At 37.9% G+C, this 16,604-nt stretch overlaps 1 protein-coding gene across 2 annotated transcripts in view; it reads right to left on the bottom strand.

Moving 5' to 3' along the window:
- Positions 1-379: 379 nt before the first annotated feature.
- The window catches only part of LOC149180890 (very-long-chain aldehyde decarbonylase GL1-1-like), a 95,324-nt gene continuing 79,099 nt past the window's right edge, over positions 380-16,604 (bottom strand). For both annotated transcript variants that reach the window (XM_089416354.1, XM_089416355.1), the window contains exons 10-11: positions 885-1,058; positions 380-762 (exon numbers count right to left, since the gene is read on the bottom strand). In XM_089416354.1, coding sequence (XP_089272480.1) covers positions 604-762; positions 885-1,058 — 333 coding nt within the window. In that variant the 3' untranslated portion in view covers positions 380-603. The remainder of the gene's footprint in view (positions 763-884; positions 1,059-16,604) is intronic.

The following is a 16,604-nucleotide window of genomic DNA, read 5'->3' as shown; positions in this document are numbered from 1 at the left end:
TAAGTTTATAAATTATATGATAATGTTCATCTAAGTTTATAAATTAAAATATCAATACATATAATCTAAGTTTATAAATTAAAATATCAATATATATAACATAAGATTATAAATTATAATATTAATATATATAATATAAATTTATAAATAATCATAAAACATATATATATATATAAACGTAAAATCTATAACCTTATTACTGGAAATTGTAAATAATATAAATGCATACCAATTTAGAGATAATCTAAGTTCATGAATTATATAATAATGTTTTATCATGAAAATATAAGTATAGAAATTTATAAATAATCGTACGTAGGTCATAAATTAGATAAAATAATAGTTACATGGAAAATATAATTGTAACAATTCCAAAACGTAAAGACAATTTTACACTATATAATTGATTCGAAAAACAATTGTGCACGACAAAACTTCATTCCCTGAGCCAAAAACATTTGGAATAGCGAAGCCAGGAGTCTGAATCCCTCATTAAAATTTAGCACATAGTAGTATAGCCATTCCTTCATTATTTACGGAATAGAAATAAAGCATAATACGACACAACAAATTTTATATATTTGATCACATATTTCTGATAATTTACTTCATGGGCTTGAATCCGTGCTTAAGAGCTGCCTCCCACACCATATCAATTTTGTTGACATCGATAGCCCCAACTTCATGATGCTCCCATCCCTCCAATGAATGTAGAATTCCTCCAGCGTGACAAGCATGGACGCATCTTCGTGGCATTGTGTACTGATTTTAGACCAACAATCCAAATTGTGAGCAGACTGTAGACTGTATTTTATAAAACCATTATTGAAATTAAACATAATACGTACTGTATTTAAATTTTAAACATTTATATCATCACTTACTTCACAAGTTGATAAACCATCGACAGCATCAGGCAATTGCATGCCTGCCAATTTTCCATAGGTACAATCCTTCCTCAACTCAAAGATGGGTGGAACCACAAATTGATGCAAGTGGCATCCGACTGGTGCCCACTTTTGTTCTTTGTAGGCAATCCATTTCCCCACTATCCATGTCTATAGTAACACACAAAACTGTTTCAAATTTTTTTTGCAAAAAATGCCAAACCAATACTATTAATTCTTCAAGTTTATTTACAAATAACTAAACGCAGATTTACTCCTAGAGAGCCAAGGATAAAACATTATTTCAGGACGTTCAATCGGTTTTATTTCAATAATAATATTACAAATTAAAGAACTTCATAAAAAATGCTGACATATTAGTATAGGCTCTCTCTCTCTGCTGTCCTTTAAAAAGAACATACTGGTCCATCCTTTTGGCATTTTGTTTAGTTTCCAACCAGGCCTTGTTAATGCTTCCAAAGAGATGAATCCAGATTATGAAAATAATTGAATAACAGAACTACTTTCCATAGCTCATATATATTAAATTCAAAAGAACCCAGGCTATCTACCCCTCTTAAAGCCCAAACCAACATTAGGTAACCCTCCTTGATCCTCCAAGAAACATATCATAGTCCATGTCATTGGCTTGTAACTTCTTCCATGTGTCTTCTTTGAGGAACATGTAATCAAAGGAAATTCCAACCATGTATTTTAATGGGGTCTTGAGATGTAACTGGAATTAAAAAGCATAGATTAGGGAATCGAAGAAGACTTGAGTTAACCTATCTTTAAGAGATGTATTAACCAAGTTCGCAACTTACTATGGACCTTTAATGAAGAGATTCCAACTCTAAACTTTTGTGGTAATCAAGGCCTAAATTCTTTGATTTTCTACTTTAATTCATGTTAATGTCGATTAAATAGCAAAAGATATGATTCAAGCGAATCCTTTCAGGAACAACATAAAACAACAAGAAAACAAATAGTCTTCGACCAGCAAAGAGAAATCTGCCAAGGAAATTCTTCAACAATCAAGGAACATGCAACTGAAGTGATCAAAAGGGAAAGATGACAAATGTGGAAGATATATTAACGTATCAAGTATAAGAAATGAGTGGAATGTTACACAATACCATTTGGTGAATCCCCAAGTATCCTTCATTTCAGCTATGTTGCACTTAGTGTGATAAGATTACCAAGGAAGAAAGCCTTCAAAAATGGAATGGATAGCAGTATGATTGTAATATAGGCTCAACAGCTTCTTCACGATGAATGAAGAAACGCATTCAAGTAGTAACTTGAAGAGTAACCTGGGCTACGAGATCACATAAGTATGAATCTAAAGATAAAATAACAGAATCTCAATCTCTCACTCACACAGCCCCTCAAATTTTAAGAGCATTTCATAACAACAAAGTTCAAAAACGTTAAGTGTCAAATGATGTTCACATAATCTGAAAAAATCATCCCCGAAGTAAATGAAGGCCTCTTATTTTTCAGAAATAATGAGTGCCACATGATACCATGCAAACTATGCAGAATGAAGGTAACTACCCTTTGTGGCATGTATGACAATTAAAGTGCAACGACCATATGGAAGTCTGTAGTTGTGTTGTAGTTGTACAGACAATACCATACGGATCTGTACAGTCATATGAATAGACCATGCAAGTATATGAACATCCTGTGCAGCGCGTACAGCAGGGCATACTCTCTCAGCACATTGTTCTGCTCAGTTTGAGGTGATTTTGATAATCGTACACTGTTTGTTTGTCTGTGGGAAGCATGTGCAGTAAGTTTTTCAAAGGAATCAAAAGACAATTTGAAGGAGTAATTACCTGCATATGTGTGAAATTGTTTTTATGCTTCCGTTATTTAATATCATTATTTAATTTCTAGATATTGTATAATTCATGCTATGGTTTGAAATTTAATTTCAGCATTAATTAAATACAGCAATCTATTTGTTTGATTGAGATCCTAAGGACATTAGTCACCTAGGGCTTGGAGATTTTTCACATGGTATCAGACCTAACTTCTCTGATTATTCTCAAGGATTTGCAACAGTAAATACATTACCAGAAACTAGCAATACTTCTTTGGAGGTAGAATTCAGTGTCTAAGTGCGTAAGGGGGTCATACCATGAAATTGTCCCTAACCTCCAAGAAGTGTTTTGCATAAAAAAGACCATCTTGGATCTCAACTTGCCTAAGGGCAGCAAACAAAGTAACCTCATATATTGCTTGTAAAATATCCTCTCTAACAATCCCATACATATTGGAGATTTTTCACATGGTATCAGACCTAACTTCTCTGATTATTCTCAAGGATTTGCAACAGTAAATACATTACCAGAAACTAGAAATACTTCTTTGGAGGTAGAATTCAGTGTCTAAGTGTGTAAGGGGGTCACACCATGAAATTGTCCCTAACCTCCAAGAAGTGCTTTGCATAAAAGACCATCTTAGATCTCAACTCACCTAAGGGCAGCAAACAAAGTAACCTTAATATATTGCTTGTAAAATATCCTCTCTAACAATCCCTTACATCTAATTATTATTAGGAAAAAGGTGGTTGTTATGACCCAAAGGGGGCATATGTGGGGTTAAATATATATGATATGACCCCAAAGGGGGCAACACAGGGCTAAATATATATGATACGACTGGGGGCATACATGGGGCTAAATATAAATGATATGACCCTAACAGGGGGCATATCTGAGTTGAAAGTATATATAATAACGGTTGGTCTAATAAATGGGCCACATGTGCAATGGGTGAGAATATATATATATATATAGATAGATAGATAGGATAATATTCATTATGATAGACGAACACGTGATTTGGATGTGCGATGTGCGAATGTATTGGATGTGCGTGGGAAAGATGAATATATTGGATGTGCGTGGGAAAGATGAATATATTATCCTTTATATATATATAAAGGATAATATATTCATCTTTCCCACGCACATCCAATACGTTCGCACATCCAAATCACATGTTCGTCTATCATACTGAATATTATCCTATATATATATATATATATATATATATATATATTCTCACCCATTGCACATGTGGCCCATTTATTAGACCAACCATTATTATATATACTTTCAACTCAGACATGCCCCCTGTTAGGGTCATATCATTTACCGAAGGATGAATATAGTATCATATATATATATATATATATAAGGATAATATATTCATTATGATAGACGAACATGTGATTTGGATGTGCTAATGTATTGGGGCATTTGGAGGAGGCTCTCCTATTCTTTCAGGAGTTACTGTGTAACTCATCTCTTTTATCTATTTTGGAGCAGCTCTCCATGCCTATGTTTGGTGTACATAGTATGTAATGTGGTGTATTATACTATTTTAAGTATTTCATACACAACATTCGCGCTTGGATATGATCCTTATGTTTGGCTCCTTATATTGGAATTTTCTCTATAACCTTTCTTAAGTTTCAGACAACAATTTTTGGGGACTTTGAAAAAACATAGTAAAAAACCTATAGTAAAAATTTCAGATTAGCATTCACTGAATCACTACCCATTTACAATTACAAGCTGTGGAAGTTACAAGGTTAACGGACATGCAACATGATGATTGCGTGAGATGTTGCCAAATCTCGAAATTCTTTGGCTTGATATTATTATTGGTCAACAAGAATTGGTAAAGAAGCGGAAGACATTAAAAGGAATTTATATGTTGACTTATTGTGATATGGAGACTCAAAAGTGATTAGATCACGTGGTAACTCAAATTGAATTCAGGGGGCCAAGGATGGTCCCACCCAGGTGATTAGATCACTTGGTAACTCAAACTGAATTCAGGGGGCCAAGGATGGTCCCACCCAGCTTTGATTACATCATTTGGTAGCTCAAATTGAATTGAAAGAGAAGTATTTTAGTATTAAACTCTACTTATGATAAGAGTTCATTACGTAAATATTGGAAAGAGAGTGTTAGAGATCAGTGACCTCAAAATTTACATGACGATTCCTGTGTATGTCATTGTTGCTGAACGGTTAAAGATTTGCCAAGTTTTTGATATTGTAGTTGCAAGAGGCAGATTTGCAATATTGTGAATAGTGGGTAATAACTGCTATGACAAACAAGGGTGTCTTGTAGAAGAACTTTTAGTGGCACAAACAGGCAGGTTTTGCAAGCAGGTTGAATATTGCAAGGGTACTTTACAAACCAACAGAGGAATCTTACAAATAAGTATAGACCCTAAAGGACATCCACAGGTACCTGCAATATTATGGCATTAATAGGGATATCTCGTGTAAGAGGATTGGAACTCATATCATAGCGACTTACTGTTAGTATATTGCCAGTGATGTCAACTGTGTAACTAGCAGTTTCCATTGTATCTGGAATGTGAAAAAATGTCTGGATTGCACTCTTGTTTTTCAGATGCAAAGCTGTTTCCCAGTTGTATTCCTGATTATAGGGGCATCACTGTGTCTATGTTTGTACATGCTTTATAAAACAAAAGAAAACATGTAGGACAATGACTTGTCCCCAGAGAGAAACTTCTTTCTTGCTGTCGGTACTATTTTCCATAGCAGTTCTATTATTTTGAATTTCATTTTTCTACTGAATATTTTTGCACTTTATACTCTCTTCTCATTGTTCTACTGAATATACCATGATCCTTACGACAATGGGGACAGCCACAAGGGAGTAATATCGCCTACTAACATAATGGACATAATGGTTAATTTGTTGCCGTGTGAGTATGCATGTTATTCGACCTCCCACCCCCACCCCCACCCCCACGTTCTGTGTTGAGACAAAAGAAAAGTCTCTCACTGGCAGTACTCAGTTTCTTTATCACATCCCTCCCCCCCCCCCCCCAAAAAAAAAAAACCCTTACTAAGTCCTATATGCCTGACATTTATGTGCCTTGGAATTGTTTTTACAAAATAAATACCTCTCTCTTCTCCATATACTACATTGGAATTGTTTTTAACTTTTTACAAAATAAATACCTCTCCCTTCTCCATATACTGCAGGTTGCTCTCAAGGTTTAACAATTGGTATCAGAGTGCTTTTTGGCTTCAGAGAGTACACCTCTATCACCAAGCTGAGGAAACTCAACTCATGGAATCTTGGGTCGCTGAGAGGCTCAAACCAGAAAGTATTGTCTCACTACAGCAGTTATTTTGAGGTAGCTAGTTGCAGTGAGGCTGGGAAGATATATGTGGTAGAAGAAATGGTGTGTAGATATTTGGAGATTGAGAAATTCAATGGCCACAACTTCAACTTGTGAAAGTTGAAGATGGAATATTTGCTTATTAAAGGAAAGCTAAATGAAGTGATCATGAAGAACAAGAAACTCAACATCATGAATTAAAGGGGTTGGACCAAGATGAATGATAAGGTCATTGCCTTGATTGGTCTTCATTTATCCAATTCTGTGTTGATTAATGTGTTAGGGGAAACCAAAACAAAAAAGCTTTGCGATAAGCTCGCCTCGTTGTGCAAGGCTAAAATCCTCATGAATTTGATACTCTTGCAAAACAAGTTGTGTACTTTAAAGATGAACGATGGTGATCAGATCACAGATCACCTCAATACCAATGCCTTTCTTTATCAGCTCAAGGCCATAGGTGATGTACTACGAAAAAGACATTGAGTGATGCATAGCCTTGCTTTGTGGTCTTCAAGGTTCTTCAGAGAATCTGACAATTTCCATCAGCAGAGCTACAAAGGTAGAGAAGCTCAAATTGGATGAGAAAATGAGTCAATTGCTGCAAGAGGAGATAAAGAGAATTACCTAAAAAATAAACATTTATTTAAAAACTTTGGTGAATAGGGGCCACTCTAAGGAGAAAAATGATGAGATCTATTGGGATAAAAATGTTGAAATTGCAGCAAGAAAAAATAGTTTTGACTTTGCCTTGGTCAAATTAGAGTAAAATTCGAAATTCAATTTCCGCAGAATACTTGGAGGTAGTTAACTGAGGTTACATGGCTTTTATCACTCAGTCAACTCATTAAATTCGAGTTGGAGACACTTGAGTTCAGTTCTACATGATTGATTGCTAATTTGTAGCAATCTATTTCAGTGAATTTGAGTTATTGGCATTTTAACTCTGTCTAACTGTCAGTAAAACTAGTGGAGGCCAAGTTGTGGGTGTGGAACTTTTTCCACACTGAGTGATCACCCAATTAACTGATCAATCAGCCCAAAATAACTGTTGCATGCAGAGATTTCGAGTTACCCAGCTGAGATTGGAGTTCAAGGGAAGTGTACTATCAGTTGTAAACTAAACCAAGTTATACAAGTGGTGCATGCAGTCAAAGGATTGGCCTATGGTAATTGTGCAATTCCTTGGTGTGAAATTCCTAAATAATAGGGGCAATTTCCCAAGGGAACAACGCAAAGAAATAAGAGCTTGGGAAGGGTTGAAATTGGCTGTGTCAGGTCAGGTTCAGTCAAGCAGGCAGAGAGATAGTCTATACAGTTGCAGGGTGTGCTCCGGCTTGAGCAAGCATTGTATTTCTTCTCTATTCTCTGATTAATGCAATATAGATAGTGAGGGGTTTTGAGCGGTTGCTTTCCCCTAGATAAATCTTTGTGTATGTGTGATGTTTCCGTTTGCATGTCAATGATTCTTGTTTTCGATGGTGAATTAACTTCCGCAGATCAGTGGAATAGCTTCAAGTCTTGTAATTTAGTAAATTTCATGAGCAGTTTTGAATCTACACATTAATTTCTACATGGTATCAGAGCTGGAATCACTGTAGAGCAGAGATTTTGAAGTTGTCATTGCAAGAGTTTCAAGGTTGCAGATTAGGTTGCAAGTTTTCTTCAGGACTGAGAAGATGGATTTCAATGGACTAAGGCTCGAGTATGCCCTTGAGGGAAGCTCGAATTATGTTGCATGGAAGGACCAGATGGAGGCAGTACTGGAGGATAATGGGTTGAAGGAATTCATTGATAATGATATTCTGAAACCAGCAATAGTTGATGCTCAAAATCTAGCAGATTGGAAGAAGTGTGTTGCCAAGGCAAGGAGGATCATATTGGAGGGAGTACGAGACCATATTGTCTCTAATCTCCACGGGAAAGAGACTTTGTATGCAATGTGGCAAGTGTTGACAGATTTGTTCCAGAATAGTAGTGACCACAGGAAATTGGCACTCAAGGACAAGCTTCGAAATATCAAGATGCAGAGGAACGAGACCATTCCATAGTACCTGAGCAGGTTCACACAGTGTCGTGATGAACTTGGTCAAGTTGGTGTTACTGTAGCAGAGGATGATTTGGTGAGCCTATCCCTTCTAGGCCTTCCCAAGAGATGGCACAGACCAAGATTCGGTGAACAGGAGGGAAAACCTACCAAATTTGGATCGCCTTTGGTCTGATTTGGTACAGGATGAGATAGGGCGGAGCACCAGAGACAGGACCGCATCCAAGGGTGAGGATGAGGAGAATTTTGCCTTAACTAGAAAGGCAAAGAAAGGGAAAGGGAAGAAATCCCAATCCAAAGCAAATTTGAGTCAAGGGGGCAAGAAGAAAGACTTGTCCAAAATCAAGTGCTTTCACTGTCATGAATTCGGGCACTATACAACAGTGTCCACGCAAGAAGGCAAGCAAGAAGACCGCAAGAGGAGCAATGGGTGAAGCCTTGGCTTCACAGTTCAAACTTGATTTTACCCTCATTGCATACATGGCAAACACAGTGATGGGTAATTTGTGATATCTCGACAGCGGTGCGTCATTCCACATGACGGGCAACAAAGAATTTTTCAGTGACTTGGAGGATAAGAATCTCCAAATGCACATCGAGATGGGAGATGATGGGACCGGTATTGGTACAATTACTTTTCTGAGGGAGTTGGGCTCCCCTCTCAGGCTCAAGGATGTGATGTTTGTACCGGGTTTGAAGAAGAATCTAATTTTCATAGCTATGTTGGAGGACGATGACTATGATGTGGTATTCAGCGAAGGGAAGGCTTTCTTGAGACATATTGCCACAAGACAAGTGAAGTAGATCGGGGTTCGAGTGAATAACCTCTACAAATTAGATGTGGAAGACTGTGCAGCATTGAGCACAAAAGCAGAGAAGGTGCAGAGCCGAGATGTCGGTGAATTATGGCATAGAAGACTTGGCCATTTGCATCATGGTGCTTTGAAGATCATGCAACAGATTTCTATAGGCCTCCCCAAAGGAGCACTAGAGCAGCAAGATACATGCAAAGGGTACACGTTGGAAAAGTACACAAAATCCACCTTCAATGATCGGGACAGCAGGGCGCATGTAATCCTTGAAAGGATCCACTCTAATGTTTGTGGACCTTTCTCGACAACTTCCACTCCCAAGAACAGTTATTGTGTTATATTTGTAGGATGATTTCTCACGGAAGTGTTGGATCTACTTCATGCAAAAGAAAGACTAGACATTCTCTAAATTTGTTGAATTTAAAGCACTTGTTGAGAAAGAGACTGGCAGGAAAGTGAAGGCTCTCAGGAGCGATAATAGTAGTGAGTGAGTGTCGAATGAGTTTAAATTTTTTGTGCAAAGGAAGGCATTCGACGAGAGTTGACAGCACCTCATAACCCACAATAGAATGTGATCGCTGAGAGGAAGAATAGAAGTATTGTGGGAGCAGGTCAGGCGATGTTGCCTGACCAAATCCTACCTCTACACTTGTGGGTTGAAGCATGCAACAAAGCGGTCTATTTGCAGAACAGGATTCCTCACAAGATTCTTGGCATGAGTACTCCAGAGGAATCTTTTTCAAGAAAGAAACCAGATGTGTCACACTTCAGGATCTTTGGATTATCAGTTTACTGTTATGTTTCCAAGGAAGCAAGAAAAAAGCTAGAGCCAACAACAGAGTTGGGCATATTTGTGGGGTACATTGATACACCTCACAACTATCTTGAGTACTTTCCATCCCTTAGGATCACAGTGGTCAGACAGGATGTAAAGTTTGATGAGGAGAAGGTAATGAGGAGTTCTCTTGAGAGGGAGCTTCAATTGCAGCCTAATCAGGAGCTTTTGGCTCCAAAGGAAGAACCTCAGGAATTTGTGGAGCAGCCACAAGCAGAGGAGCAGAGAGTGGAGACATCCACTCAAGCAAAGACATCCAAAGAAGGAAGGAAGCGAACCAAGGAGGCTAACAGATTATTGCAAGATGCTAGAGAGAATGTTAGAGCACCCACATCACAGCGCAGACAGAGGAGGTCACCGAATCGGTACACTGGCTACATGGCTCTGATGAGCGAGCTTGTAGAGACAGAGCCATCCTCATTCGAGGAAGTTGTAGAGCAACTAGTATGGGTTGATGCTATGGTAGAGGAATATGATTCCATTGTCAAAAACAGTGTTTGGGAAGTGGTCCCAAAACTAACAGACAAATCAGTGGTTGGTTCGAGATGGCTTTACAAGGTAAAGCATGCAACATATGGGAGCATAGAGAAACACAAGGCCAGATTTGTGGCCAAGGGGTTCTCTCAGGTGGAGGGAATTGACTATGAGGAGACCTTTTCTCCAATAGCAAGGTACTCATCCATCAGGTCAATTCTAGCACTGTCAGCGCAGATGGGGTGGAAGATCCACCAGATGGATGTGAAGACAGCATTCCTCAATGGAGTTATTGAGGAGGAGGTGTATATTGAGCAGCCAGAGGGGTTTGAGACCTTTGATAGAGAGTCGCATGTGTGCAGACTCAAGCGAGTGTTGTATGGACTCAAGCAAGCACCCCGTGCTTGGTATACCAGGATCAATAGTTATCTCACTGGTTTGGGCTTCACCAAAAGTGAAGCAGATGCAAACCTTTATCACATTGTGGTAGAAGGTAAATTATTGATTATTATTTTATATGTCGATGACTTGATCCTTATTAGTGATGAGAAGTTGATCAAATCTTGCAAGGAGGACCTTTCAAGAGAGTTTGAGATGAAGGACATGGGCCTCATGCACTACTTCCTTGGTTTGGAAGTATGGCAAGAAGATGGTGAACTGTTTGTTTCTCAGGGCAAGTATGCCAACGAGATACTTCAGAGGTTCCGCATGGACAGGTGCAAACCCATGTAGACTCATCTAGGAGGAAACTGGAGGAAGGAGGATGCTACTTCAGGTGAAGTAGTGGAGGCTACCATTTACATACATCTTGTGGGTTCACTTATGTATTTGGTGAACACATGACTGGACATGTGTTATGTAGTTAACCACATTAGTCAAGTAATGGTTAAGCCAACCAATTTGTAATGGAAGGCAACAAAGCATGTGTTGATATACCTCAAAGGCACTACTCAGTTTGGTCTTTGGTATAGACAGACAAAGGGAGTGAAGCTGCAAGGCTTCACAAATGCAGAGTGGGCGGGGAGTCCATCAGACAAGAAGAGCACTTCAGGAGGAATTTTCAATGTAGAATCAGCAGCAGTTTCTTGTTACAACAGGAAGCAGAGATCTATGGCACTTAGCTCAGCAAAAGCAGAGTACATGGATGCAAGTCAAGCAGCATGTGAGGCTATCTGGATGAGAAAGATTCTTGTTGGGTTATTTGGTCAGAAGATGGATCCTACAGTGATTTACTGTGACAATCAGAGTTGTATCAAACTCTCTAAGAATCCAGTATTTCATGATCGATCCAAGCATATCGACATCCAGTATTGCAATCTACGAGATTGTGTGCAGAGGCGGATTATGTTGTTGCAATACATTTCGACAAAGGAACAAGATGCAGATATTTTGACAAAGGCCTTGTCAAGAGGAAAATTCGAGTTCCATAGAAGCAGGATTGGGGTATCTAATAATCCCTTTCTTGCTAAGAGGGAGTGTTGAAAATGCAGCAAGAAAATCTAGTTTTGACTTTTCCTTGGTCAAACTAGATTAAAATTCGAATTTCAATTTCAGCAAAATACTTGGAGGTAGTTAACTAAGGTGACATGGCTCTTGTCACTCAGTTAACTCAGTAAATTCGAGTTGGAGACACTTGAGTTCAATTCTACATGATTGATTGCTAATTTGTAGCAATCTATTTCAGTTAATTTGAGTTATTGTCAGTTTAACTAGTTCTAACTATCAGAAGAACTAGTGGAGGTCAAGTTGTGGGTGTGGAACTTTTTCCACACTGAGTGATCAATCAGCCCAAAATAATTGTTGCATGCAGAGAATTCGAGTTACCCAGTTGAGATTGGAGTTCAAGGGCAGTGTACTATCAGTTGTAAACTAATCCAAGTTGTACAGGTGGTGCATGCAGTCAAAGGATTGGCCTATGGTAATTGCGCAATTCCTTGGTGTGAAATTCCTAAATAATACAAGGGCAATTTCCCAAGGGAACAGTGCAAGGAAATAGGAGCTTGGGAAGGCTTCAAATTGGCTAAGTGTTGGGCTAGGTTCAGTGAGTCAAACAAAAATATAGTCTATACAGTTGCAAGATGTGCTCAGGCTTGAGCAAACATTGTATTTCTTCTCTATTATCTGATTAATGCAATACAGATAGTAAGGGGTTTTGAGCAGTTGCTTTCCCTTAGATAAATCTTTGTGTATGTGTGATGTTTCTTTTTGCATGTCAATGACTATTGTTTTAGATGGTGAATTAACTTTTGCAGATTAGTAGAGTAGCTTCAAGTCTTGTGATTTATTAAATTTCATGAGCAGTTTTGAATCTACGCATTAATTTCTATAAAAAAATAGGTCTAGATGGAGATATGCCAGTAGATGTGGGAAGCCACAAAAATTGATTTGTTGGAGGTTACATCTAGTGTCTAATTGTGTAAGGGGGGAATACCATGAGGTTGTTTGTAAGCTCCAAGAAGTTCTTTAAATAAAAGACCATCTTGGATCTTACCCCCCTAGAGGTGGGTGAACAAAGTAACCTTCATATGTTGCCTATAAAATATCCTTCTCGACAGCCTATAAAATATCCTTCTCGACAACCCCATTCATGTCATGCTTATTAAGTAGAAGGTGGTTGTCATGATTCCATGACCAATGTTGCAAAATTCGAACTCGGGAATAAATCAACAAGGGTCCAAAAACTGAAAATGTCACAAAAGTCTGGAGAAACCCAAAAAAACTGCGAAAACTCAGCAATATTACAACAGTCTAGTTGAAAAGCTTGTCTAGTTGAAAAACTCAGCGAGTTGAAAAAAACTTCATTTGGGTATTTTATCGAGATTCACTCTAGATTATGGTAACACTGCTCATGACCCAAGGGAGCATATATGGAGCTAAATGTACATGATATGACCCAACAGGGACATATATGGATTAAAATAATATGTAATAGTGGATGGCCTAATAAAAGGCCCACATGTGCAACGGGTGAGAATAGATCTATATAAAGAATATAGTATAGTCATTACGATAAATGAACATGTAATTTAGATGTGTGAATGTATTGGGGTCTTTGGAGGCTCTCCTATTCTGTAAGTTGTTATTGTATAACTCATTGCTCTTATCTATTATGGAGATGCTCTCTATGCTCATGTTTGGTGTACATTGTGTGTAATTAGGTATATTATACTATCTTAAACATTTGGTACATAACATTTTGTCTAGGGACCTTATGATCCTCGGGTTTGGCTCCTTCAAATAAGTCATCTTGGCATTTTCACTATAAATATTTTCTAGGATGTTTCATATAGAGAAAAATTTGGGAACCTCAAAAGAAGATGTCGTTAAGTGCCTATGGTAAAATTTCAAATTATGGTTCACTATACATTATAAGTTACATGTTGTGGAAGTTAGGGTTTTTGACTAGTAATAAAATTAGTCTCAAACAAGTATTCTAAGTAAAATAGTCATATTTATTTCTATAAATATCCAAATTGAATTTCACCATTTGTATTGAATGGAATACAAACCATAATATTTCAAGTGAAAATTTCAAAAATAGATCTAAAAAATTGGACATGTAACAATCCATACAATTTCACTCTTTTGAAACAGTCGAAATCAACAACTTTTCGTAAAGTTACTCTTTTTCTTGGCACATTAGAGTCTGGTCAAATCTATGGCAGTGTATAGATATATTGAGATACTATAACTGAAATTTCAAACACAAAACTGCCAAAATCTCATAGATACATCAAGAGAAATGTCGGCTAACTAGATAAACACACATTCTAGGTAAAATAGTCATATTTGATTATATAAAGATTCAAATTGACCCCCACCATTCATATTGACTAGAGTACGAACCATAATATTTGAAGTCAAAATTTCAAAATTAGATCTAAAAATTGGATATGTGGTAATTTGTATAATTTTTCTCCCTTGAAGAGCCAAAATCAAGAAGTTTTTGGAAAGATTCCATAACTTTTTCTTGCCACGTCAGAATTTGGCCAAATTTATGAAAGTGCAGAGAAGATATTGGGATACTACAACCTAAAATTCAAAACCAAAAGTGCCAAACTTTCATAGGAGAAAAGTCAGCCAACTAAACAAATTCCAAATTAGGTTTTTAAAAGGGTATGTTAACTAAGTAACTGAGGAAATAAAGGTCACAACCACATCCACAACATAATGTTTGATACTCCCCTTCTAATTCAAAGATGGGGCATGTTACACACCAAAAGTGGGAAATCCCTAGAAGAATTTTTTTCTCCTCATTGGTCAGCCAACCAACCAGTAGCCTTACGATGATCCACAGATAAATTTACTTCAAATATCTCCACCTATGCTCTTGTCAATGTTCTCTCCCATTTTGTCATCTATAAAAAGTTACATTACTCATTTTTGCAATCATATTCTTTCATTTAATGTTTGGGGCATACTAATATGGGATCACAAGCCAGGTTGGATGACTGACCACTCTTGATTGTACCCTAGTTCTCATGCTTCACCTAGGATATTATCCTTTGCCCCTAGAGCAGACTGCAGTGTGACATACCTTGAGGCCCTTTCTTCCATTGTTAGGAGGGGCACTAATAGAAGGAAATGATTGATAATGTGCCCAACGTAATCCATACATGCCACCTTCCATGTTTCCCTTATATCCACTTCCATTATTTGGGTTAATTATCATTGGTCATTAGGACTAGCACCTTATATCCTCGTCTTTGCGTTAAGGACCAAAAATTTGCCCTAAGATATTGATGCAGTTGAAATAAAGATAAAATCATATGAGCCACAAATGAAAGAAAATGAATAATGCAAAAGATGGTCAAGACACTAAATAACTGCATTGGCAAAATCCTAGCATCAGCTCTCCCTACTCATTAGCCATCGCCCAATTCTTAAGCATTTCAAGCAATTTGGGTCACCTACACTATGAGCGATAAACTACTACATCTTCAAGGGTTATTGGAAAAGCATAAAGCAAATTAGGTCACCCACCCTATGCAAGAAAGAAATACCAATCGTTAAAGTAAAAAGTGCACCAACGGGGTGGAAAAAGCAAGCTAAGCACAGGGGTAACTCATGCTTCCATGAGTTCTCCCTCTACTCATCATTATACTCGAGATGTTGCACCTCCTTTTGTCCCAACCCTGATGAGTGGTAAACTCCTACATCTTTCAGTGATATTATAAAAGCATCAAGCAAGTTGGGTCACCTACACTATGCAAGAAAAAAAGACCAATCAACTATGATACCTCATTGGTTTTTGTCCCTAATGATGTTGACATCACTTGACCTTGAGAGTATGTTTCATGTGGTTCATCACACACGTAGCAAAGATCCCTTGAGGGATAGCTTAACACCTCTCCAACACAATAAAGAGGGTGTCTAACCTATATTTGAGAGCACATGTGACACTGCAGTGCCAACATTGCCCTCCTTTCAAGAGCCTCCACATCGTCATATGACCCCTTCTACACCCCAGGTGCTGAGACGTTGATGATGTGCCCAGAGGAACCCAAAATGCTCCCAGGCTAGCCTTGTACTTGATTGATGGATGTTGCCCTGTTCCAAAAAGCCCAAATGATGATGGAGACCACTTGAGATGGTTTGAGAGGGATATTTAACCCTCTTTTGATGTCAATGCTTGATCCTAGGGTTGTTATGTCACCGATGCATGCCATAGGAGAGTGACATGAGCCTTCTTGATGATGAAATCATGGTAGAGGAGATGTTACTTGAAGATGTACCTGTGCACTTTGGTGATGTCCCTTGAAGTGACGAGTATTCTTGGACCACTTTGCCACGTGCTTGATGGAGATGCCCAATTTTGGACGATGATGTACTGCTGGAGAGTCTCTCCTACCACACGTGTGGAGGATTTATGACATATTATGATATTTCTTATGTTTCATCATTTTGTAAAGCTATCTTGAGGTTGGCTTCTGACCCTTGTAGCCTAGTTGGATGCTTCATCATCACACACTCATCTCTTCTCTCTTGAGTGAGTGCGCACTAGCCTTCTTGTCTTTTCTCTTGGTCAATATGGACAAATGATGGAACGAATTGTCTTGAGGAATATTTTTGCATGGAGAGACTATCTTTGGCTTGATGATGTGATTCTTGATTGAATAGCATAAGTTTATTGGCAATTTTTTTCCATTTTGCATGCTATTTTCTTAAATTAAGGTTTCTCTTGTGCCATATTAAAAGTTGCAAAATCTTTCATGAAATCTTGTTTCTACATGTTATGCAAAATTTGTCATTCAAGAATAATCCATCAAAGAAACTTGTTGCTTGAATCCTTTGACCTTAAATCTCCTACTATAACAAGTTGCTAGGGTTTCTAAGAGAAGCTATTTAGTCTTCCACCCTCTTCATCC

The sequence above is a fragment of the Pinus tabuliformis genome, chromosome 3_2 (assembly GCF_031772625.1).
Source record: "Pinus tabuliformis cultivar Carrire ecotype Pingquan chromosome 3_2, CPIR1, whole genome shotgun sequence".
Lineage (NCBI taxonomy): Eukaryota > Viridiplantae > Streptophyta > Pinopsida > Pinales > Pinaceae > Pinus > Pinus tabuliformis.
Note: the sequence above shows the minus strand (reverse complement) of the source record. Positions and strands in the feature narration are given on the sequence as shown.